At 44.9% G+C, this 26043-nt stretch overlaps 1 protein-coding gene across 2 annotated transcripts; it reads right to left on the bottom strand.

Annotated features, from left to right (window-relative positions):
- Positions 1-6702: 6702 nt before the first annotated feature.
- Positions 6703-24775, bottom strand: LOC137095226 (apolipoprotein E-like). Of its 2 annotated transcripts, none has more exons than XM_067461648.1 (3): positions 24668-24775; positions 12154-12298; positions 6703-7454 (listed from the first exon to the last, which is right to left on the bottom strand). In XM_067461648.1, the coding sequence occupies exons 1-3, from the start codon at positions 24708-24710 to the stop codon at positions 6926-6928; spliced, it is 717 nt and encodes a 238-aa protein (XP_067317749.1). In that variant the 5' UTR covers positions 24711-24775; the 3' UTR covers positions 6703-6925. The 2 variants fall into 2 exon arrangements, with proteins under 2 accessions (XP_067317749.1, XP_067317748.1); XM_067461647.1 differs by lacking the exon at positions 24668-24775 and adding an exon at positions 17603-17864.
- Positions 24776-26043: the final 1268 nt, after the last annotated feature.

The raw sequence follows: 26043 nt of genomic DNA, 5'->3' as shown, positions 1-26043 counted from the left end.
ATAAAACCACATGCAATGATGCACTCTTGTTGTTGTGCCCTTCTTTGGAGAGAAGATGGCAAGTAATGGTACATATAAAGGGAGATATCGAGGGGAGGAACTAGACTTCCCAAGGGAGTCTGTAACCCTGAGCCAATAACGGCACATGCAATGACCCACTCTTGTTGTTGTGCCCTTCTTTGGAGAGGATCTTGCTCTTGTCTTTCATCCTTTCTTTGGAGAGGAGATGGCAAGTAACGGTACCTATAAAGGGAGAGATTGAGGGGGGAAAACTAGACTTCCAAGCTGGTCTCTAAGCCCAAACCAATAAAGCCACATGCAATAACCTGCTGTTGTCATTGTGTCCTTCCTTTGGAAAGGAGATGACAAGAAATGGTACCTTCAAATGGAGAGATGGAGGCAGGAAACTAGACTTTCAAAGCTATGCCAATAAGGTCACATGCAATGACCCACTCTTGTTGTTGTGCCCTTCTTTGGAGAGGAGATGGCAAGAAATGGTACCTACAAATAGAGGGATGGAGGGGGAAAACTACACTTCCCAACCCATGCAAATAAAGCCACATGCAATTACCCACTCTTGTCACTGTGCCCTTCTTTGGAGAGGACCCTACTCTTGTTTCTCATCCTCTCTTTGGAGAGGAGTTGACAAGAAATGCTACCTACAAATAAATGGATGGAGGGGCAAACTACACTTCCCAATAGGGCCTGTGACCCGAGACAAATAAGCCACATGCGATGACCCATTCTGGACCAAACTCTACACAAATACTCAATATGCCCAAATGTGAACACTGGTGGAGTTTGGGGGAAAATATAATCTTGACATTTGGGAGTTGTAGTTGTTGGGATTTATAGTTCACCTACAATCAAAGAACATTCTGAACCCCACCAATGGATAGAATTGGGCCAAAACTCCCACACAGAACCCCCATGTGGGCCACAGAAATGCGTGGCAGGGGACAACTAGTAATCAATAAATCCTGCCCTCCCCATTTCGCTGGGTAAACCTTTCCCACCTGCTCTTGTTTTCCTCCGGTGCCCATGATCCCAGGATTCAAATATCTGCAAATACACCCGAACCCAGTGCTCAGGATTAATGATTTACAGCTTCCAAAGAAAAGTTGGGACAGTTACTTTCTCCATTTCGGCTTAGTGAACGTCCTCCCTTGAACCCAAGCCTGGGATCCGTACAACTAGACCCACCGTGAAGGTGCAATGGAAGAAGATGAAGATGTTACAAGGGTTGAATGAAAAGTAATGCCTCCACCTTCGTTACTTGGGTTTGGATAGGAATATTTTAATAAATCAAATGCAGAAATAATCCTTAGAATGTGCTCTTTAACTATTCACTTTTTCACATAATCACGAGACAATTGGATACATTTCTGACAACAATGAACAAGTTTTCTGGAGCCGTTATGGAAGAAGTCTGTGCATTTTCATTTGAGGTCAGCATCCTAGGTACCCATCGTGCACAGATCTTCCGATAGCAAAGCCAAGCAATAATGTGACCCACACGTTCTTGTGAAATGCTGATCATGCTTGAAATTTCTCTCTGATACAATGATTGTCCTGAATCAATCTGTCAACGCTTTGCTTGTGAAATTTGGTGGTTGCTGTCACAGGACGTCCAACTCTTTGTTTGTCACGCAAGTCAGATGTTCCCACCTCAACATCTTTAAACTTACTCACCCAATGACACAGAGTACTCACATCAACACAATCACCATAAACAGCTTGCATTCGCTGATAAATCTCCTTTGGGGTGACACCTTTTTCTGTCAAGAATTCAATGGCTGCACATTGCTTAAGTCTATGCAGGGTTCCATACTTCGCACTTTAAAAACACAACCATTCAATGCAGAGGCTTCCCACCAAGATGGAACTGTAGAGGAGAGTCTACTGAACAAGCCAGAACCTGCTGCATACCAGTCCTGCCATCTGCTGAGGAGTTACGAAGGCAGAGGCATTACTTTTCATTCAACCCTCATAGAAATGTCCCTGTTCTATGTCTATTCTTGTATCTTTCTCCGCGTCTTTGCAATTAAAGTTATACAGGAGGAAAACATGACCAACAAGCATGCCACAAAGCAGACCAAAACAGATCATTGTTGGGAAGGTTTAGTCCATGATGCAGAGACAGCCATACCACTTGACCTGATGGTCACTTCCTGGCCAGTTTACCCCTAGGATTTCCCTTTTAGAGTCCAGTCTTCACAGGTTAAGCATCCTGAAATCTTTCAGCTTAAAGAGCTTGGGATGTTTACCCTGCATGTTACCAAAATCAACTATTTGCCACCAGAGGGCAGTGTAGAACCATGGAGAAACATGACTGGGTGTCACGATGCCAGGGCTCTGTCGGTATTCAGGCAGAGGTGAATCAAACAAACACCCAGTTTGTATCAAACAGTTTAACTAAAACAGCACTTACTTCCTGGCTGTTTTAATAGTCAGAAATATAAAACATAAAGATATCACTCAGCCACAGAATATAAAACAAAAACTGACAGTAAACGCTGTTGCAGGTTCAAGATAACACTGTAGTCAAAAGGTCCAGTCCAGTGGTCAAACGCCAAGCGTCCAATCAGCAAAGTCCAGGGATCAAGAATCTATACCATAGTCAAAAGCCTGTCCAGAGATTCAAGGTTTCAAGGTTCCAAGAGTTCAGGAAACAGGTCAGGATACTGAAATTCCACAAACCTGGGGGAAAACCAGCAGCATTTACCACCAAAATAAGACAAATATTCTTCTGTCGCAGCTCAGGATAGATTCACCTTGCTCAGAACACCACACCAAAGCTGAAGGTTTTGTAGTTTATTGAAGAAAAAGCAAAGTCTTTAACAATAAAAGTAAAGTTTCAAAAGTTCAATGGCATGAGCAGAGTCTTAAATGCCAAGGCAAAGTTTCCAAAGTTCAATGGTATTTATTTATTTATTTATTTACTTCATTTTTATACCGCATTTTTCAGCCCTTAGCAGGCGACTCAATGCGGTTTACAGTGCAATTAAAACACGACAGTACAACAACAGGATCGGCGACGTTGATCCACAACAATTAACGATCAGACAGGACAAATCAACAAACAACATATATAGCGTCTTAATTGAAATCGGATCTGTTCTCATAGTCGTTGTACCGTTCCTATGTTCCTTTTACCGACTTCCTTAATTAGTTGCATTACTTAGCCAAACGCTTGTTCATACAGCCAGGTCTTGACCATTCTCCGAAACGTCAGCAACGAAGGTGCCTGTCTGATGTCTGCCGGCAAGGCATTCCATAGCCGAGGGGCCACCACTGAGAAGGCCCTGTCTCTCGTCCCCGCCAAGCGCGCCTGTGACGCAGGCGGGATCGAGAGCAGGGCCTCCCCAGACGATCTTAATGTTCTAGTCGGTTCATAGGTGGAGATGCGTTCGGAGAGGTAAGCGGGGCCAGAACCGTTTAGGGCTTTATAGGCTAAAGCCAACATGAAGCATAATCCAAAGGCATTGATCAAACAAGATTCCATGGTAGCATGACAGAGTCCCAAGGAGCCAAGAACAAGACAAAGTCCCAAGAAGCCAAGAGCATTGCCCAAAAGCCACGGCAAACCAGAGAAGCTACCAGGGTGTTTGCAGAAGTTGCACTAACAAAGAGTTGACTTCAAACAGCTGGTTTAATATACTTTCCCAGCATGAATGCATTCCTTTGATCTCTAACCTCTCTCTTGTTAGCAAGCCTCGCACTGCAGCGAACCCTGAATTGCAAGCGATCCTCCCTATCTAAATCTGCAGAGCCTTCAAGGTCGGATAGCTCATTAGCCTGTGAATCGGCAGCTTGAGAATTGGCAGGCTGGGAGCTCGCCTCCTCCACCTGCACTTGGGAAGTTTCACTAAGATCAGAAACATCTTCCAAAACATCCCTTGCCATGGGAAACTGAAACTCCTCGTCTTCAGCATCAATGTCGTCTGTATTTATTTATTTATTTATTTACTTCGTTTGTATACCGCTCCTCTCAGCCCTTAGGCGACTCGGAGCAGTTCACAACAATTCAACAGTATACATAGTACAGACAATAGGCCTTTAAAACAATAGCATCACAATAAATAAACATAGCATCAATACAAAATTACGTCAGTATAGCAAATCCATCAGGTCTCATCACTAGAATCAGTATTTATTTATTTACTTTACTTGTATACCGCAGTTTCTCAGCCCAACAGGCGACTCAACGCGGTTTACAACAAGGATAAGAATCAATCAACGATATACAATTTAAAACCATAAAAGCATAATATACAGTATTGACACAACAATAGACAACACAATGCATCTCATAACTAGAGTCGTGATCCAATCCGTCGTCCAAATTTCCATTCCTGTAATCATCACATTCATTGTACTGTTTAACCGAATGCCCGTTCAAACATTCAAGTTTTTAATCTTCTTCGGAACACCATTAGCGAGGGGGCTGATCTTATCTCCATAGGAAGGGCGTTCCACAGCCGGGGGGCCACCACAGAAAAGGCCCTGTCTCTCGTCCCCGCCAGCCGCACCTGTGAAGAGAGAGCAGGGCCTCCCCTGAAGATCTTAGGGTCCTGGCGGGCTGATAGGCAGAGATACGTTCGGATAGGTAACTTGGGCCAGAACCGTTTAGGGCTTTAAAGGCCAACGCCAGCACTTTGAATTGAGCCCAGTAGCAAATCGGCAGCCAGTGGAGCTGGTGCAGCAGAGGAGTTGTGTGCTCCCTGCGCTCCGCTCCTGTTAGTATCATGGCTGCCGAGCGTTGGACTAGCTGGAGCTTCCGAGCCGTCTTCAAAGGCAACCCCACGTAGAGAGCGTTGCAGTAGTCTAGACGGGATGTAACCAGAGCGTGGACTACCGTGGCCAAGTCAGACTTCCCAAGGTACGGGTGCAGCTGGCGCACAAGTTTTAACTGTGCGAATGCTCCCCTGGTCACCGCCAATCTCGTTATCCATTATTCCTTGTTCCAATAATCAATCAGTCACACTGCTTAGCCAAATGCCTGTTCGAACATCCAGGTCTTCAATTTCCTCCGGAATACCAGCAAGGAGGGGTCCGATCTAATATCTGCAGGGAGAGCATTCCGCAGCCGGGGGGCCACCGCTGAGAAGGCCCTATCTCTCGTCCCCGCCAGGCGCACTTGTGAGGCCGGCGGGACCGAGAGCAGGGCCTCCCCAGACGATCTTAACGTCCTAACTGGTTCATAGGAGGAGATGCGTTTGGACAGGTAAGTCGGGCCAGCACTTTGAATTGTGCCCGGTAGCAAATTGGCAGCCAGTGGAGCTGGTGCAGCAGAGGAGTAGTATGCTCCCTGAGTGCCGCTCCTGTTAGCAACCTGGCTGCCGAGCGTTGGACCATTTGGAGCTTCCGAGCAGTCTTCAGAGGCAACCCCACATAGAGAGCGTTGCAGTATACAGGATGTGACCAGAGTGTGGACTACTGTGGCCAAGTCAGACTTCCCAAGGTACGGGCGCAGCTGGCGCACAAGCTTTAACTGTGCGAATGCTCCCCTGATCACCGCTGAAACCTGAGGTTCCAGGCTCAGCGATGAGTCCAGGATCACACACAAGCTGCGAACCTGCGTCTTCAGGGGGAGTGTGACCCCATCCAACACAGGCTGTAACCCTATGCCCTGTTTGGCCTTGCGACTGACCAGTAGCACCTCTGTCTTGTCTGGATTCAATTTCAATTTGTTTGCCCTCATCCAGGCCGTGACAGCGGCCAAGCACCGGTTCAGGACCTGAACAACCTCCTTAGTAGCAGGTGGGAAGGAGTGACAGAGTTGGACATCATCTGCATACAGGTGACATCGTACCCCGAAACTCCGGATGATCTCTCCCAGCGGCTTCATATAGACGTTAAACAACATGGGAGATAGTATAGAGCCCTGAGGAACTCCACAAGACAAAGGTTGTGGAGTTGAGCAGGTATCTCCCAATAACACCTTCTGAGATCGACCCTCTAGGAAGGACCGGAGCCACTGTAAAACAGTCCCTCCAAGACCCATCCCCGCGAGGCGTCCCAGAAGAATACCGTGGTCGACGGTATCGAAGGCCGCTGAGAGGTCCAGCAGAACTAACAGGGACACACTCCCCTTGTCTAGCTCCCGGTGAAGATCATCGACTAAGGCGACCAAGACTGTTTCAGTTCCATGTCCCGGCCTAAAGCCAGACTGTGCCGAATCCAGATAATCCGTGTCTACCAAGAATACCTGGAGTTGTGAGGCCACCACACGTTCCAAGACTTTGCTCAAAAAGGGGAGATTGGATACTGGCCGATAGTTGACGAATTAAGTGGGGTCCAGTGATGGTTTTTCAACAGCGGTTTTATTATAGCTTGTTTTCAGCTCGCTGGAATATTGCCATCCCGGAGGGAGGCATTAACCACCACCTTTACTATATCAACAACAGGAACATGTTCAGGAATCTGAAACCCATCTTCTTCTTCTTTCTGAGGCTCCAGCTGAGCCACAACATCTTCTCCCAAGGATCAGTCCCAAGGCTAGCTCCTTCTATCCAGAAACAGCCAGCTGCAGCCTATCTCTTGCATACCCCCACCCTTAATTGCTTTCACCCATGAACTCTTACTTGCAGATTACTCAACGCTTTAGAACTAAGACTTACATTAAGCCTTCCATCACCAACTGCTAGGCCTACCACCACCAACCACCACCAACTGCAGAACATGATACATGACACTGGATTTGAAGGGAGTAACAGAAGTTTTATTCATTTGGTCAGGTGATTGACAGGACATGTAATTGCCAGAAAGAACCAACATAACTCATACAGAAAAGCGCAGTTCATTCCATAACGTTTGCCAGCTATTCAAGCCTTCCAAATAAATGGGGAAATGTATTCCGTGATGGGGAAGCAGCCATACCTCTTGACCTAGTGGTCACTTCCCTAGGGGTTCTCTTTTAGGGTCAGTCTTCTTTCGGAGGGGGGAACAACGGACTTTCCATCCACTCTCTGAGTGCTGGGTCGTACTTCTTGTACTCTTTTAGGAATGGGATCCAGTAGGACTTCAAGTGCTTGTTGAGGGTCTCCAACCCCAGCTGGATCTGCTTGGCTCCTCTGTCTAATGAGGTTTGGAGGCTTTCCATAATTGTTTGCAGCTTCTCAGTCAGTGTGCTTCCCAGGGACTCTATCGCTTGATCCACAGATTCCTCGTACGGCTCGTACATTTTGATCACTACGGGCCCGATGTTTTGCTCCAGCCACTCCATGCACCAAACCGCCTTAGAGGCCACTGGGTCGACGTACACTGCAAGAGCATCCATGATGCCTTCACTTTCCTTATAATAACGTCTCTTCCATGCACGCAAATCCATAGTAATCTTCTCCTTGAAGCCATCGGAGAGATTGGACACGATCTCCTCCATTTCCCTCATCTCCGGAGGAAGCTCTCTCTCTTGCTTCTGGAGCTTTTCAGCGATTTGGTCCAGCTGTTCTCTGCAAAGAAGCAAAACCAGATACATCTAGGACCAAAGTGGAAATATATATATTTATTTATTTACTAGCTGTATCCGGCCACGTGTTGTTGTGGCCCTCACAAAACAGAGGATTTGCAGACATGAAGCAATCTGGCCAAGGGAACTCCTCCCACCATAGGTTTCCTCCTGGCTAGTAGAAGCCAGGCTGTTAAGGTGCAAGCTGGTATGGAAAATAAAGTAATGAGAAGCAGCCACTGAAGCTGCAAGGCTTTTCAGTTATATTCATGCTGGCCAAAACACTCCAAAAAGCCTCTTTGAAACAGAGGTTGGATGGTCATCTGTTGGGGGTACTTTGAGTGTGATTTTCCTGCTTCTTCACAGAATGGGGTTGGCCTGGATGGCCCACCAGGTGCCTTCCAACTCTAGGACTCTCTGATTCTATATCCTTCTCTTCCCTTCACTAGTTTCCCTCTTTCTTTCTTTCTTTCTTTCTGTCCTTTCTTTCTTTCTTTCTTTCTTTCTTTCTTTCTTTCTTTCTTTCTTTCTTCCTACCCTGCCTCTTTCATTCCTTTCCTCTCCCATCCCTGCCTCCTTTCCCTTCCTTCTTCTTTCTTTCCTTCTACCTTTCCTTCCATTCATAATCTTCTCTTCTCTTTGCCAATCCTTTCCTTCCTTTCTTCTCTTCTTTCCCTTTCTTTCCCCTCCTTCCTCCGTGTGTGTGTGTGAAAGGGGAGATGTGGAGCCGAAGTGGGAGAGTTGCATCCTCCCTTCACCCAACCGGTTTGCCTTGCAATCCTCTGGTCTTGGGGGAGGAGTTGCCTGGTAGCCACGTGGGCCTCATGGAGCCCCTGCGGTGGCTCCAGCTGCTGCCGGGGCTTGCCTCGCCATGCCCCCACCCCTCCATTGAGCCAGGCCTACTCCTTCCTTCCCTCTTTCCTTTCCTCGATCCCTCCCCTCCCCAAAAGTATAAGGACTCTGCCTTCCTGCATGGAAAGGGACTCTATGGCAAAGCTTCTCTTCCCTCACAACGGCTGGTGCTTCATTCTTCTCGCGCAATGGGGAGAGGGGCTTTTGCACATGCTCTGCAAGGCATTTTTCTTTTTGGGGAGTTTTAAGTTATTTCCCCTTCATTTTTATGGGGGTTTTTTGTTTGAAAGACATAGATCAGATTAGAATGTGTTTTGCTGCCAAATTTGGTGTCAGTTCGTCCAGTGGTTATTGAGTTATGTTAATCCCACAAACGAACATTACATTTTTATTTATATAGACTAGCCATCCCCATCACGTGTTGCTGTGGCCCAGTCTGTATATATGTGTTTTGTATGTATATATACACACACACACACACACGTGTGTATTTGTGTATCTGTGTATATATGTGTGTTTGTGTGTGTGTAGATAGATATATAGATAGATAGATAGATAGATAGATAGATAGATAGAGATAGAGATAGAGATAGATATTAGCCTTGGGTAACAACGGAAAAATTTGTTTCTAAACTCGTTTCGTTTTTAGGGGTCCATCGCGTTTCGTTTTTTTAAAGAATTCTGAAATTTTCCTTTAAAATTTTTTGAAATTTACGAAATTTCGTATAATTACGAATTGATTCGTTAATGGCGGACGCGATTGCGCAATATGCTAAAAAACCCTCCAAATGGGACAGGGGGAACTTCCCTCTCCCTCTGTTGTTGACTGTTGGTGTGATAAAACTAACAACAACTATAAAACTTGCACCAGACATGCGAAAATAATTACGAAATAATTACGAAATAATTACATCCAGAGAGTACCGTGGACTAAAACAATGATGGCTCTGGACTAAACTTGGCACAAATAATATCCCCAAATGTGAACACTAGTGGAGTTTGGGGAAAATAGACCTCAGCATTTGGGAGTTGTAGTTGCTGGGATTTATAGTTCACCCACAATGAAATAGTAGGCTTGGGTAACAATGGAAAAATTTGTTTCTAAACTCGTTTCGTTTTTAGGGGTCCATCGCATTTCGTTTTTTTAAAGAATTCCGAAATTTTCCTTTTAAAAATTTCGAAAAATACGAAATTTCGTAAAATTATGAATCGATTCGTTCATGGCGGACACGATTGCGCAATATGCAAAAAAACCCTCCAAATGGGACAGGGGGAACTTCTGAAGCTTCTTCCCTCTCCCTCTGTTGTTGACTGTTGGTGTGATAAAACAAACAACTATAAAACTTGCACCAGACATGCGAAAATAATTACGAAATAATTACGAAATAATTTCGAAATAATTTTGAAATAATTACGAAATAATTACGAAGTAAATTGAAAAAATTGTTTCGAATCTAATTTACTCCTCACACTATTCCTGCATGGCTCAATATTGGATCGTAAGCTAATTTAAATACGAATTAATAACGAATTATGAAATTAACGAATGAAACCACCCAAGCCTAATAGATATGTGTGTGGGGGGTATGTGTGGGTGTATATATGTGTGTGCATATGTGTGTGTAGATGTGTGTATACGTGTGAATATATTTGTGTGTTTATAAGTGCATATGTATATTGTGTATACTAGGGCTGGGCGGTTTCGTTTCGTTAATTCGTAATTCGTTAAAAATTCGTTATTTTTTTGTTAACGAAGCGATAACGAATCATTCTGGAGCAACTTAAAAACAAAACGAATTTTTCAATTCGTTTCGTAAATGCTTCGTATTTCGTTATGTATTCGTTTCGTTATTGGTTTGAGGTCGTTTCGTTATTATTTCCGCATGTCTGGGGCAAGTTTTATAGTTGTTTTTTGTTTAATTAGTGAAAAAAAATTATAATATCATACCAACAGTCAACAACAGAGGGAGAGGGAAGCTTCAGAAGTTTTTTTAGCGTATTGCGCGATCGCGGCCGCCATTAACGAATCGATTCGTTATTGTTTCGTTATTGTTTTGTAATTTTTTTACCATTTACGAAATTTCGTAAATATTGAACTTTTTTTAAGGAAAATTTCGGAATTCTTTTAAATATCGAAACGCAAAAAACCCCAAAAAACGAATCGATTTTAGAAACAAATTTTTCCGTTGTTACCCAGGCCTAGTGTATACATATTGTGTGCTTGTCTTTATGCATATTTGCGTTTATATATGTACTAGCTGTCCCCTGCCACGCGTTGCTGTGGCTCAGTCTGGTGATCTGGAAAATAAAGTGCTGGTTTCTAATATATGTAATGTCTTTTTGCTTGTGGGTAAACATTATTTCTTGTTGTTTCTTTGTCAGTGTTGATGTGGAGAGTGTCTGGTTTGCCCACCCTGGAACATGCAACATATCATTGTCCTTCTTTAGGAGTCCCTTTCAAATCTAGGATACTATATCTCTCTGTGTGTGGATCATCTCTCTCTCTCTCTCTCTCTCTCTCTCTATCTCTATCTATCTATCTATCTATCTATCTATCTATCTATCTATCTATCTACCTACCTACCTACCTACCTATCTATCTATCTATCTATCTATCTATCTATCTATCTATCTATCTATATCTATGCCTGGATGGCTCTTAGTCAGGAGGACTTTGATTACATTTTCTTGCCATGATGAAAGGAGTTGGACTGAATGGCCTTAAGTATTTTCTGTTGGTCATGAGGGTTCTGTGTGGGAAGTTTGCCCCAATTCTGTAGTTCGTGGGGTTCAGAATGCTCTTTGATTGTAGGTGAACTATAAATCCCAGTAACTACAACTCTCAAATGTCAAGGTCTATTTCCCCCAAACTCCATCTGTGTTCATATTTGGGCATATTGAGAATTCGTGCCAAGTTTGGTCCAGATCCATCATTGTTTGAGTCCAAGTGCTCTCTGGATGTAGGTGAACTACAACTCCCAAACTCAAGGTCAATGCCCACCAAACCCTTCTAGTGTTGTCTGTTGGTCATGGGAGTTCTGGTGCCAAGTTTGATTCAATTCCCTCCTTGATGGAGTTCAGAATGTTCTTTGATTGTAGGTGAACTATAAATCCCAGCAACTACAACTCCCAAATGACAAAATCCTATTTTTTTGAGTGATGGTCACTCCTTGTGTTGTGAGATGTTTTGTCGCCAAATTTGGTGTGATTTCGTTCATTGGTTCTTTTGTTTTTAAGCAACTCATTATGCACAGAGCATTTTTATATATGTGTGTGTGTGTGTGCATGTGTATATGTATATGAGTGTGGGTGTGTGTGGTGTATTTTTGGGGTTTTTAAGTCCGTTCTGCTGAGGGTTTTTTTGTATTTTTAGGGGTGATGAACACTTGTTGGACTGCTAGGTGTACTGTGTCTACATCGTAAAAGTAATGCAGTTTGGCCCTTGTTTGAAGTGCTATAGAATCATAGAATCATAGAATCAAAAAGTTGGAAGAGACCTCCTGGGCCATCCAGTCCAACCCCATTCTGCCAAGAAGCAGGAATATTGCATTCAAATCACCCCTGACAGATGGCCATCCAGCCTCTGTTTCAAAGCTTCCAAAGAAGGAGCCTCCACCACACTCCGGGGCAGAGAGTTCCACTGCTGAACGGCTCTCACAGTCAGGAAGTTCTTCCTCACTGTGAGAGCCGTTCAGCAGTGGAACTCTCTGGCTCAATGTGAAGGATTCTTGGAAGTTGCAGTTTGGCCAGGCACCCACCCTCCTGGGGAGAGAAGGCAAAAGACCTCGTGAAACTAAAATGTCTGTAGCACTGAGCCACAGAAGTTCAAGTGGTCTGCGGACTTGTCATACCTGATAGGCTCAGAATCGACGATTTTTACCAAAATCCTCGTCATGATAAAAAAGCCATTTACCCCGATTGTGGTTACTTTATCGAGCAACTGTCTTAACTTGGGCTCTGAAGTGGGGGCTTCTCTGGTGGTCACGGCTCGGCCTCCTGCAAGACAAAACCAGAGTCAAATGTTTCAGCTTTTTCATTGCTCTCTTTCATCTATGCTGACGATCGTGCCATCACCGCTCAAGCAGGGAGCTTTGAGATGGTTGAACAGAAGCTCTCCGAAGCTCTAGGTGCTCTGACTGCCTATTACAGGGAAAACCAACCGATCCCTAACCCATCTAAAACACAGACATGTGCCTTTCACCTTAAGAACAGAGAAGCATCCCGAGCTCTGAGGATTATTACCTGGGAAGGAATCCCACTGGAGCATTGCAGCGCACCCAAATACCTGGGAGTCACCCTGGACCGTGCTCTGACCTACAAGAAGCACTGGTTGAACATCAAATAAAAAGTGGGTGCTAGAAACAATATACAAAAGTGTGACTGACACAACCTGGGGATCACAACCAGACACAGTGAAGACATCTGCCCTTGCGCTGTGCTACTCTGCTGCTGAGTACGCATGCCCAGTGTGGAACACATCTCACCATGCTAAAACAGTGGATGTGGCTCTTAATGAGACATGCCGCATTATCGCATGGTGTCTGCGCCCTACACCACTGGAGAAATTACACTGCTTAGCCGTTATCGCACCACCTGACATCCTCCTGGAAGTAGCAGCCAATAGTGAAAGGACCAAGGCAGAGACATTTCCAGCTCATCCCCTGTTTGGGTATCAGCCAGCACGTCAATGACTTAAATCAATAAATAGTTTTGTAAAATCTACAGAGACACTCGCTGGAACACCCCAGCAAGCGAGAGTCCAAAAGTGGCAGGCCCAAACCCAGCACCTCAATCCATGGGTGATACCAAATGAGAGACTCCCCCCTGGGCACACAGAAGACTGGGCGACTTGGAAGGTGCTGAACAGACTGCGCTCTGGCACCACGAGATGCAGAGCCAACCTCAAGAAATGGGGCCACAAAGTGGAGTCCACGACATGCGAGTGCGGAGAGGAGCAAACCACTGACCATCTGCTGTGATGCAACCTGAGCCCTGCCACATGCACAATGGAGGACCTTCTTGCGGCAACACCAGAGGCACTCCAAGGGGCCAGAGACTGGTCAAAGGATATTTAATCAACTACCAAGCTTGCAAATTCTGTATCTTTTGCATGTTTGTTTCTTTTTGTTAAAAATGTAATACAAATGTCTGGTTGCTGATGACACGATAAATAAATAAATATTGCTCTCTTTGAGGTCGAATTTAGACCATGGACCACGGATAAAGGAGGGCCCTACCTGGCAAGCATCTATATAAATACAAATGTAATGTTTGTTTGTGGGATTGACATAACTCAAAAACCACTGGAGGAATTGACACCAAATTTGGGCACAAGACTCTTATCAGGCCATCAAGTGACCATCACTCATAAAAACACTGAAAAACATGGCAAAAGGGACTTAAAAAGCCAAAAAATAATACATTACAATGCATGTGCAAAACTACATATACATATATACACAAAGTCACTTCAAAGACTGTGTAAACATTTTTCTCAATACTTATCCCTTGTTTTGAGAGTTCATACGAAAGAGTGAAGATACTAACTCTGGCTACAAAAAAGTCATCTCTGTTACGAGATAGAGAATATATATCAGCGTTTCTCAACCTGGGGGTCAGGACCCCTGGAGGGGTCACTAGGGGGCATCAGAGGGCTCACCAAAGACCATCAGAAAACACAGTATTTTCTGTTGGTCATGGGGTTTATGTGTGGGAAGTTTGGCCCAATTCTATCGTTGCTGGAGTTCTGAATGCTCTTTGATTGCAGGTGAACTATAAATCCCAGCAACTACAACTCCCAAATGTCAAGGTCTATTTTCCCCAAACTCCATCAATGTTCACATTTGGGCATACTGAGTATTTGTGGCAAGTCTGGTCCAGATCCATCATTGCTTTGAGTCCACAGTGCTCTCTGGATGTAGGTGAACTACAACTCCAAAGCGCAGTCAGTGCTCACCAAACCCTTCCAGTATTTTGTATTGGTCATGGAAGTTCTGTGTACCAATTTTGGTTCAATTCCATGTTTGGTGGAGTTGATTATAGGTGAACTATAAATCCCAGCAACTACAACTCCCAAATGACAAAATCAATCCCTCCCCAACCCCACCAATATTCAAATTTGGGCGTATTGGGTATTTGTGCCAAATTTGGTTCAAGTAAATGAAAATACATTCTGCATATTTAAATTACCTTTCATAACAGTAGCAAAATTACAATTAAGAATTAGCAACAAAAACAATATTATGGTTGGGGGTCACCACAACATGAGGAACTGTATTAAGGGGTCACGGCATTAGGAAGGTTGAGAAACACTGATATATATCATTTGGAAGAGTGAATTTATCACTCTCAAGCCTTGAGTAAACTCTAGAGGGAAATAACCAAGTAACATTTAGACTTATACCTTATGTATCAGCCTTTTCACAGCTCTCTTTGCGGTCGAATTCAGACCATGGACCACGGATAAAGGAGGGCCCTGCCTGGCAAGCATTCATAGAATCCTAGAATCAAAGAGTTGGGAGAGACCTCCTGGGCCATCATCCAGTCCAACCCCATTCTGCCAAGAAGCAGGAAAATTGCATTCAAATCACCCCTGACAGATGGCCATCCAGCCTCTGTTTAAAAGCTTCCAAAGAAGGAGCCTCCACCACACTCCAGGGCAGAGAGTTCCACTGCTGAATGGCTCACACAGTCAGGAAGTTCTTCCTCATGTTCAGGTGGAATCCCCTCTCTTGTAGTTTGAAGCCATTCCTCCATTGTGTCCTAGTCTCCATGGAAGCGGAAAACAAGCTTGCTCCCTCCTCCTCCCTGTGGCTTCCTCTCACATATTTATACATGGCTATCATATCTCCTCTCAGCCTTCTCTTCTTCAGGCTAAACATGCTCAGCTCCTTAAGCCGCTCCTCATAGGGCTTGTTCTCCAGACCCTCAATCATTTTAGCTGCCCTCCTCTGGACACATTCCAGCTTAGAGTCAATATCTCTCTTGAATTGTGGTGCCCAGAATTGGACACAATATTCCAGGTGTGGTCTAACCAAAGTGGAATAGACCATGGGGAGCATGACTTCCTTGGATCTAGACACTAGGCACCTCTTGATGCAGGCCAACATCCCATTGGCTTTTTTTGCCGCCACATCACATTGTTGGCTCATGTTTAAATTGTTGTCCACGAGGACTCTAAGATCTTTTGCACACGTACTGCTCTCACGCCAGGCCTCATAGTCCCCCATTCTGTCTCTTTGCATTTCGTTTTTTCTGCCTAAGTGGAGTCTCTTGCCTTTGTCCCTGTTGAACTTCATTTTGTTAGTTTTGGCCCTTCATATCTCTAATCCGTCAAGATCGTTTTGCATCCTGTTCCTGTCCTCTGGAGTCTTGGGTCTCCCTCCCAATTTGGTGTCATCTGCAAACTTGATTATCCTGCCTTCTAGCCCTTCATCTAAGTCATGAATGAATATCCTGATCAGGACCGGGCCCAGGACAAGAACCCTGCTTGTGGCACTCCACTAGTCACTTCTTTCCAAGATGAAGAGGAGGACGCCTTGGGGAGAATATCTCTGGGTTCGTCCATTTAACCAATTCCAGATCCACCTCACGGTAGTTTTGCCTCGCCCACATTGGACTAGTTTCCTTGCCAGAAGGTCATGGAGGACCTTGTCGAAGAAGGCCTTCCTGAAATCCAGGTACGCTAAATCCACGGCATTCCCCGCATCTACCCAGCTTGTAACTCTTGCATTCACAGTAACATCCAAAGTTTCAGATTAAGAATACACACACCAGAATGATGACAAACAGTAAAGGCTTGCATTGGCATTGTGTAAGGGCGAGAGAGAGTGACTTGGCCACAGTGCCACCCAGGAAAATATATATTAAACAAAACAAATCCTTTCCAATAAATAAAAATAGTGAACTAAACCTTTTTTTATAGACAGAGTGCAGCAGAGTGAATGTGGTTTGACACTCCTTTGACTGACATGGTTCAAGGCTAGGGAAATTCTGGAAGTTGTTGTAGTTTTACTAAGGGCTCACCTACACTGAAGAATTACGGCAGTTTGAAACTGCCATGGCTCAAATGGTTTCTAATTCTGGGCATTATAGTTCTGCAAGACTTTTAGCTCTCTCTTCCAAAAGCTGCCTGGGCTCTTTGGCAGGGAAGACCAACAACCTTGCAAAACTACAATTCCCAAGGTTCCAGAACATTGAGACACTGCAGTCTCAAGTAGTGCCAAACTGCCCTCGTTCGACAGTAGGTGCATCAATGGTAAATGTTATTTATTTATTTACTATATTTGTATACCGCTCTTCTCGGCCCTCAGGGCGACTCAGAGCGGTTAACTCGTTAACAACGTTAACTCGTTGCTTCTCTTAAATAAAAAAAATAGTGAATTATGGCTTTAACTGCAAAACCTTTTTGAGAGACAGGGTGCATCTACACTGCGGAGTTAATGCAGTTTGACACCACTCAAGGCTAGGGAATCCCGGGAGTGGTAGTTTTACTAATCCTGGGAGTTGTAGTTTTACTCGCCTAACCTGTAGAGTCAAGGCAGTTTGAAGCTGCCATGGCCCAAATGGTATAGAAACTTGGGAGTTATAGTTTTGCAAGGGCTTTTAGTTCTTGTTGCTAAAGAGTGCTCTTCGACAGGGAAGACCAACGACCTTGCAAAACTACAATTCCCAGTATTCAAGAGCATTAGGTAGGTAGGTAAAGATAGTCCCCTGACATTAAATCCAGTCGTGTCTGACTCTGGGGTGTGGTGCTCATCTCCATTTCTAAGCCGAAGAGCCAGTGTTGTCCGTAGACACCTCCAAGGTCATGTGGCCGGCATGACTGCATGGAGCGCTGTTACCTTCCCGCCGGGGCGGTACCTATTGATCTACTCACATTTGCATGTTTTCGAACTGCTAGGTTGGCAGAAGCTAGGGCTGACAGCAGAAGCTCACGCCCCTCCCTGGAATCGAACCTGCGACCTTTCGATCAACAAGCTCAGCAGCTCAGTGCTTTAACCCACTGCGCCACCGGCTGTGCCAAACTGCCATCGTTCAACAGTAGGTGCATCAGTGGTAAATACTAACTCGTTGCTTCTCTTACATCAGAACCATGCTTGCATCCACACTGTAGAGATAATGCAGTTTGGCACCAGGTGATAGAATCCTGGGTGTTGTGGATTTGCAATGCTTTTTAGCCAAAGAGTGCAAACTGCTATTCTCAATATTCCATAGAACCAAGCCATGAGAATTAAAGTGGTCTCAAACTGGGTTAATTCTACGGTGTAGATGCACCCCAAGAACAGAAGTGGGACTCACCTGTGACTGCAATCAAGGCGAAGAGCACAACCAGGAGCTTCATGGCTGCAAATAAGGAGGGTCCGGACAAACCCAGACCCAAGACTCTCTCTCTCTGAGAAGGGCATCAAGTCTCTCACTCCCTCCCTGCCTCTGGTCACTCATTAACACTGACCACTGCCCTGGGTGCCTTCCCTTCGCCTCTCCCTTTGGGACAATCGGGCGATGACCTCTCCGGAGAGGGATGGAGGGGACAGTCACTCGTCTCTTTCACCCACTTCCACGTCCTTCGGAAAAAGAGGGAGATTGTTTTCAACTCTTTCCGAAATGACCTGGAGTGAGCATTGAAACGCACATTGCGCATGTTTACATTGGACGACCCATTATTTACAGGGCATAGGATGGAAAACAGGTCATGGATCACTCTCCAAATTGATAGGGATTCGTTGTAAGGAAAATGGATGCAGCTTACGATAGAAAAGCAATCCTAGCTTTAGAGATCATAGAATCCTAGAATCAAAGAGTTGGAAGAGACCTCCTGGGCCATCCAGTCCAACCCCATTCTGCCAAGAAGCAGGAATATCGCATTCAAATCACCCCTGACAGATGGCCATCCAGCCTCTGTTTCAAAGCTTCCAAAGAAGGAGCCTCCACCACACTCCGGGGCAGAGAGTTCCACTGCTGAACGGCTCTCACAGTCAGGAAGTTCTTCCTCATGTTCAGATGGAATCTCCTCTCTTGTAGTTTGAAGCCATTCTTCCACTGCGTCCTAGTCTCCAAGGAAACAGAAAACAAGCTTGCTCCCTCCTCCTCCCTGTGGCTTCCTCTCACATATTTATACATGGCCCTCATCATATCTCCTCTCTGCCTTCTCTTCTTCAGGCTAAACATGCCCAGCTCTTTAAGCCACTCCTCATAGGGCTTGTTCTCCAGACCCTTGATCATTTTAGTCACTCTCCTCTGGACACATTCCAGTTTGTCAATATCTCTTTTAAATTGTGGTGCCCAGAATTGGACACAATATTCCAGGTAAAGTGGTCTAACCAAGGCAGAATAGAGCATGGGGAGCATTACTTCCTTAGATCTAGACACTAGGCTCCTCTTGATGCAGGCCAAAATCCCATTGGCTTTTTTTGCCGCCACATCACATTCCTGGCTCATGTTTAACTTGTCCACGAGGACTCCAAGATCTTTTTCACACGTACTGCTCTCAAGCCAGGCACCCCCCATTCTCTATCTTTGCATTTGTTTTTCCTGCCAAAGTGGAGTATCTTACATTGGTCTCCGTTGAACTTCATTGTGTTAGTTTTGGCCCTTCATCTCTCTAATCTGTCAAGATCGTTTTGAATCCTGCTCCTGTCCTCTGGACTATTGGCTATCCCTCCCAATTTGGTGTCATCTGCAAATGAGGGTCTAGGTTTCGGAAACGGTGCAGTTTTGCAGCGGTGTTCAATTTGAGCAATGTGGAGCAGATGTGGTTATAAGGGAAATACAACCCAAAATAGGTCAAGAAGTAGTCCAGGAATGCAAGTTCTGTGGTCAGCCCAATACTGCTCAACCTCCTTATTATTGACTTAGATCAGTGATGGGCAACCTTTGGAGCTTGGTGTGTCAAAGATTTGCCAAAACACCAAGCATAACTTGGGTGGTTTGCCACTTAGAGAAAAACCCCCACAATTTCACGATATTTATAGTTTAAATAGCAAAAATGTATAAATGTAATATATCACTGTATTTAGTAAACCAAAAACGAATTATTTCACTTACTTTTGTTGGTCTTGATATTTTTTTATGTTTGGTCCAGATCCATCATTGTTTGAGTCCACAGTGCTCTCTAGATGTAGGTGAACTACAACTCCAAAACCAAAGGACACTGCCCACCAAACCCTTCCTTCTCCATTTGCTTTTATGATGCACCCAAAATTTAGGATCGCAAGTCCCATCATCCCTCATAAGCCTGAGAGGCAGACCTTTGCCTTCCATTGGAAAGCCTCCAGCAACGGTCATGGAATTGTGGAATCATGGAATCATGGAATAATTTGATGGGACTCCCTGGAATAATGTCCAGGGTAAGGAGTAAGAACCCTTATCTGTTTGTGGATGTTGCAATGAGCAATCTTGATTAGAATTCAATAACTTTGCTGTTGCAATCAGTGAGGGTATCTGAATAAAGGTAGCCTGGCTGTTGTTGCCTGGAGGCACCCTCTGTTTGGGAGGTGTTCACTGGCACTTGATTGCTTGCTGTCTGGAGTTCCCCTGATTCTGCATGGTGTCCTTTATTTACTGTCTCGATTCTGGTGGGTTTTTTAAAATACTGGTGGTAACCTGATTGTCTTCATTATCATTGAGTAGCCTTGCAACTGCAACCTAATGATTCCAGCCATGAAATAATAATCTATCTATGATGGATCTGGACAAACAATGATGGATCTGGACCAAACTTGGCACAAATATTCCATATTCCCAAATATGAAGACAGATGGAGGTTGGGGGAAATAGACCTTGACATTTGGGAGTTGTAGTTGCTGGGATTTATAGTACACCTACAATTAAAGAGCATTCTGAACTCCAATGATGGAATTGAACCACAATTGGCACACTGGACTCCCCTAGAATCATAGAATCCTAGAATCCTAGAGTTGGAAGAGACCTCCTGGGCCATCATCCAGTCCAACCCCATTCTGCCAAGAAGCAGGAATATTGCATTCAAATCACCCCTGACAGATGGCCATCCTGCCTCTGTTTAAAAGCTTCCAAAGCTTCCTGTTGACCGAAAGGTCACAGGTTCGATTCCAGGGAGCGGCGTGAGCTTCCGCTGTCAGCCCTAGCTTCTTCCAACCTAGCAGTTCGAAAACATGCGTTCACAGTAACACCCAAAGTTTCCAATTAATAATAATAATAATAACAATAATAATAATAATAAATTCAGACCACGGCTAAAGGAGGGCCATGCCTGGCAAGTGTTCACAATAATACCCAAAGTTTCTGAATAATAATAATAATAATAATAATAATAATAATAAATTCAGACCATGGCTAAAGGAGGGCCATGCCTGGCAAGTGTTCACAATAATACCCAAAGTTTCCGATTAATAATAATAATAATAATAATAATAATAATAAATTCATACCACGGCTAAAGGAGGGCCATGCCTGGCAAGTGTTCACAATAATACCCAAAGTTTCTGAATAATAATAATAATAATAATAATAATAATAATAATAATAAATTCAGACCACGGCTAAAGGAGGGCCATGCCTGGCAAGCGTTCACAATAATACCCAAAGTTTCCGATTAATAATAATAATAATAATAATAATAATAAATTCAGACCACGGCAAAAGGAGGGCCATGCCTGGCAAGCGTTCACAATAATACCCAAAGTTTCCGAATAATAATAATAATAATAATAATAATAAATTCAGACCATGGCTAAAGGGGGGCCGTGTCTGGCAAGCGTTCACAATAATACCCAAAGTTTCAGAATAATAATAATAATAATCTTTATTTATACCCCGCCAACATCTCCCCAATGGGGACTCGGAGTGGCTTACATGGGGCCAAGCCCAGACAACATATTACAACAAAATAAAACCAGAGCATAAACCATAAACAACATCATCAAATGACATCAAAAAAAAAATATAAACACAGTCATAAAATAACATTCCAATAAGCACAATCACAATAAAAATGGGCGGGCCACATGTACAGGATAAAAACAATTCTAAAACTCTAATGAGATAAAAAATAGGAGCAAGTTATCTGCAGGGAACTAGTAAAACATACATAGTTGTGAAGCTAAACTTCCCATTTGGAGGGTGTGCTGGTACGGCTGTACCAGGAGCTCCAACTTTATTTTCTTTCTGTTATCTGTTTGCAGTCATAGGGCAGGCCTCCTGTCCATCATAATTAAGCTTTGGTTCCGCCCCTTGTTCTGGGCTCTGGGAGGGAAAGGAGCCATTTTTGGGCAGTCTCACACAAGGTAGCTAAGCTATAGGATGTAGACCAGCTCATCCCGTAATCCTTTCCAATAAATCCTTTCCAGAAAAGCTTCCTTTCTCAATAACCATCCAGGGAAAAAGGAGCTTCCAGGGAAAAGGAACATCTGGGGAAGCAGAAGCAGAAATTCCAGGAGAAAGGTCCCAAAAGCTCTGGCTGAGAGCTCACAGCCTCTCAGCCTCATAGCATCAGAGGGAACAGCCCTGAAGTTTCTAAGAATTCTCGAAGGGAGAACAGCATTACAGATCCACGGAACTCCAGCTGAAATATCTTCAAGCCTCGGCTGATAGGTCTACTTGATATCCAGACGCATTTGGAGTCGGTAGTAGGTCCCACTCCGATGAGGCATAGATAGAAAGCAGCCTGGGAGAGGTTAAAAAGGGTTTTTCCTACAGAGAAAGTTTAGTTAATCAAAGTCAGGTGCCAGCCCATTGAGGACTAGACTAAGAAAGCCATTGAAGATTTGTTGTTTGTTCCATAATAAAGACTTTGTTGCATTATTAAAGACTCTAAAGACCATCACCTCAGAAAAATCGCTGAGAACCTCTCTTTGAGGCGCCCATGGCTTCCCGCTGGGCTTAAAGTATACGTCCTATAGAAAGGTACAGCTGTTACAGGCCCAATGCGTGACAGAATGGAGGGCATGTGTTCCAGTGGGAAGAGCGTTGAGGGGTGCAATGGTGTCATATTGTCAGAGATGGCCCTAATTTTCAACGGTAAGCAAACAGTATTTTGGCACACCCCCCCCCCCCCAACCAATCATTGATATATATTTTCTATTTGTCGTGGGAGTTCTGTGTGCCATATTTGGTTCAATTCCATCATTGGTGGAGTTCAGAATGCTCTTTGATTATAGGTGAACTATACATCCCAGTAACTACACTTGCCGCACTTGCTCCCTTGCCTGGCCCGCTTTGGGTCCGGAGGCGTGCCTGAAGACCCCGGCGTGTGCACCAAAAATCACCTCTTCTCCTGACTTTCTCCTCAGCCATTGGGACCAAGAGTGAGAGAGAGAGGTGGAGATGCCCACCTTTCCTGAAGGTAGGCGCAAAAACAAAGGAGGGAGCGGAGGTGGGAGATACCTCCAGCCGGAGGGGTCTCTTTCTCTCTCTCTCTCTCCCTTGGTCCCAATGGCTGAAGAGGAAGTCAGGAGAAGAGGTAACTTTTGGTGCACACGCTGGGGTCTTCAGACGCGCCTCTGGACCCGAAGCGGGACAGGCACAGTGGCTCCACCCCTTGGCCCACTTGCGGATTGGGGAGAGGAGAGGAGGTGGATGGAGCGCTGGGGGATTGGGAAAGGGAGCCGGTCATGGGGAAGGGATCGAACGCGGCGAACGATTGAGCGCCGGCTCTGCTTGTGCACCCGGTGGCCGGGTGGAGCAGGAACGAGAGGGGCGAGGCGAGGGTCAAGGGCCCGGCCCCTTTGGGAAGAGGATCGCCTGGCACCAAGGCAAGAAAACCGAGGCTCCCCTCGGACTGCTAGGGCTGTTGTGAGCTGAGGGGGCGCTCCTCACGTGGCGGTCAAGGGGCATTTACAGAGGCAACTTTGCGCCCCTGGCAAAAAAAAGTGTTCTGCGACCGCTTACTTTGCGTAATGGACGAGCCGCCCCTGCATATTGTGCACCTACTCACCAAAGGCACAGCGGAAGAGCCAGGTTTTAAGGTTCTTTTTGAACATTTCTAGAGAAGGGGCTTTCCTGGTCTCTCCAGGTAATGAGTTCCAAAGCCAGGGAGCCACAGAGGAGAAGGCTCTCTCCCTTGTGCACACACCAGAATACACACATCAGAATGACGACAAACAGCGGAGGGTTGCGTTGGCATTGTTTGAGGGTGAGAGAGTGTGACTTGGCCACACTGCCACCCAGGAAAACTTATATTAACCAAAACAAATCCTTCCCAATAAATAAAAATAGTGAATTATTCCTTTAGCTACAAAAAACCTTTTTTTAATAGACAGGGCGCATCTATGCTGCAGAGTTAGTGTGGTTTGACATCGCTCAATACTAGGGAAATTCTGAGAGTTGTGGTTTTACTAAAGGCTCATGTACAGTGAGGAATTATGGCAGTTTGAAGCTACCATGGCTCAAATGGTTTGGAATTCTGGGCATTATAGTTTAGCTGCAAAAAAAAATTTTTAATAGACAGGGTGAAGCTACGCTGCAGAGTTAATGTGGTTTGACGTCACTCAATGCTAGGGAAATTCTGGGAGTTGTTGTAGTTTTACTAAGGGCTCACCTACACTGAGGAATTACGGCAGTTTGGAACTGCCAGGGCTCAAATGGTTTGGAATTCTGGGCATTATAGTTTAGCTGCAAAAACCGCCCCACCTTTTTTAATAGACAGGGTGCATCTACGCTGCAATGTGGTTTGACATCGCTCAATGCTAGGGAAATTCTGGGAGTTGTTGTAGTTTTACTAAGGGCTCACGTACACAGAAAAATTATGGCAGTTTGAAGCTGCCATGGTTCAAATGGTTTGGAATTCTGGGCATTATAGTTTAGCTGCAAAAAACCCACCCTTTTTAATAGACAGGGTGAATCTATGCTGCAGAGTTAATGTGGTTTGACATCGCTCAATACTAGGGAAATTCTGGGAGTTGTAGTTTTACTAAGGGCTCAACTACACTGAAAAATTACGGCAGTTTGGAACTGCCATGACTCAAATGGTTTGGAATTCTGGGCATTATAGTTTAGCTCTCTCTTCCAAAGACTGCCTGGGCTCTTTGGCAGGGAAGACCAACGACCTTGCAAAACTACAATTCCCAAGATTCCAGAGCATTGAGCCACTGCAGTTTCAAGTGGTGCCAAACTGCCTTCGTTCAACTGTAGATGTATCGGTGGTAAATGCTGACTCGTTGCTTCTCTCATCATCAGAACTAAGCCTGCATCCACACTGTGGATTTAACACAGTTTGGCTCCAAGTGATGGAATCCTGGGTGTTGTGGTTTTGCAGTGCTTTTTAGCCAAAGAGTGCGAACTGCAACTCCCGGTACTCCATAGCACTGAACCATGAGAGTTAAAGTGGTTTCAAACTGCATTAATTCTATGCTGTAGATGCACCCCAAGAACGAAATTGGGACCCACCTGTGACTGCAACCAAGGCAAAGAGCACAACCAGGAGCTTCATGGCTGCAAGGAAGGAGGGTCCGGACAAACCCAGACCCAAGATTCTCTCTCTCTGCAAAGGGCATCAAGCTGCCCACTCCCTCTCTGCCTCTGGTCACTCATTAACACTGACCACTGCCCTGGGTGCCTTCCCTTCGCTTCTCCCTTTGGGACAATCGGGCAATGACCTCTTCGGAGGGGGACGGAAGGGACATTTGTCCATCTCTTTCACCTGCTTCCATGTCCTTCGGAAAAGAGGGAGATTGTTTTGAACTTGTTCTGAAATGACCTGGGATTAGCAGCAACATGCAAATTGTGCAGGTTCACATCATATTACCCATTAATTATGAGGGTTGAGTGAAAAGTAATGCTTCCACCTTCATTACTTGGGTTTGGATGGGAATATTTTAATAAATCTAACGCAGAAATAATCCTTAGAATGTGCTCTTTAACTATTCACTCTTTGCCGTTCGATCTTTAAATCCTCATATTGTGTCAGCTTTTCCAGTTGTTTCTTTTCAGTCCTGCTGTCACCTGGGATTGCAACATCGACAATCCATTATTATTATTATTATTATTATTATTATTATTATTATTATTATTTGAAACACAACAAGATGAGTCCACAGTAGACACTCTGCTGGCTGTTGAATTGGATCACACGTTGGGCCCTTCCCATAGTCAAAAGCCAGTCCAAAGATTCAAGGTTCCAAGAGTACAGGAGACAGGTCAGGATAACGAAAATCCACAAACCTGGGGGAAAACCAGCAGCATCTACCACCAAAATAGGACAAATCTCCCAAAGGCTAGCTCCTTACATCCAGAAACACCCAGCTGCAGCCTATCTCTTGCATTGTTGTTGTTGTTCATTTGTTCAGTCGTCTCTGACTCTTCGTGACCTCATGGACGCGCCCACGCCAGACTTCCCTGTTGGCCGTCACCACCCCCAGCTCCTTCAAGGTCAGTCCAGTCCCTTCAAGGATGCCATCCATCCATCTTGCCCTTGGTCGGCCCCTCTTCCTTTTGCCTTCCACTTTCCCCAGCATCATTCCCTTCTCTAGGCTTTGCTGTCTCCTCATGATGTGGCCAAAGGACTTCCACTTTGTCTCTCGTCTCCTTCCCTCCAATGAGCATTCGGGCTTTCTTTCCTGGAGGATGGACTGGTTGGATCTTCTCGCAGTCCAAGGCACTCTCAGCACTTTCCTCCAACACCACAGCTCAAAAGCATCTCTCTTCCTTCGCTCAGCCTTCTTGCATACCTCCACCTTAATTGCTTTCACCCATGAACTCTTACTTGCAGATTACTCAGCCCTATAGAACTAAGACTTACATTAAGCCTTCCATCACCAACTGCT

Source organism: Anolis sagrei, chromosome Y (assembly GCF_037176765.1).
Source record: "Anolis sagrei isolate rAnoSag1 chromosome Y, rAnoSag1.mat, whole genome shotgun sequence".
Classification (NCBI taxonomy): Eukaryota; Metazoa; Chordata; class Lepidosauria; order Squamata; family Dactyloidae; genus Anolis; species Anolis sagrei.
This window is presented reverse-complemented; position numbering and strand designations above follow the sequence as displayed.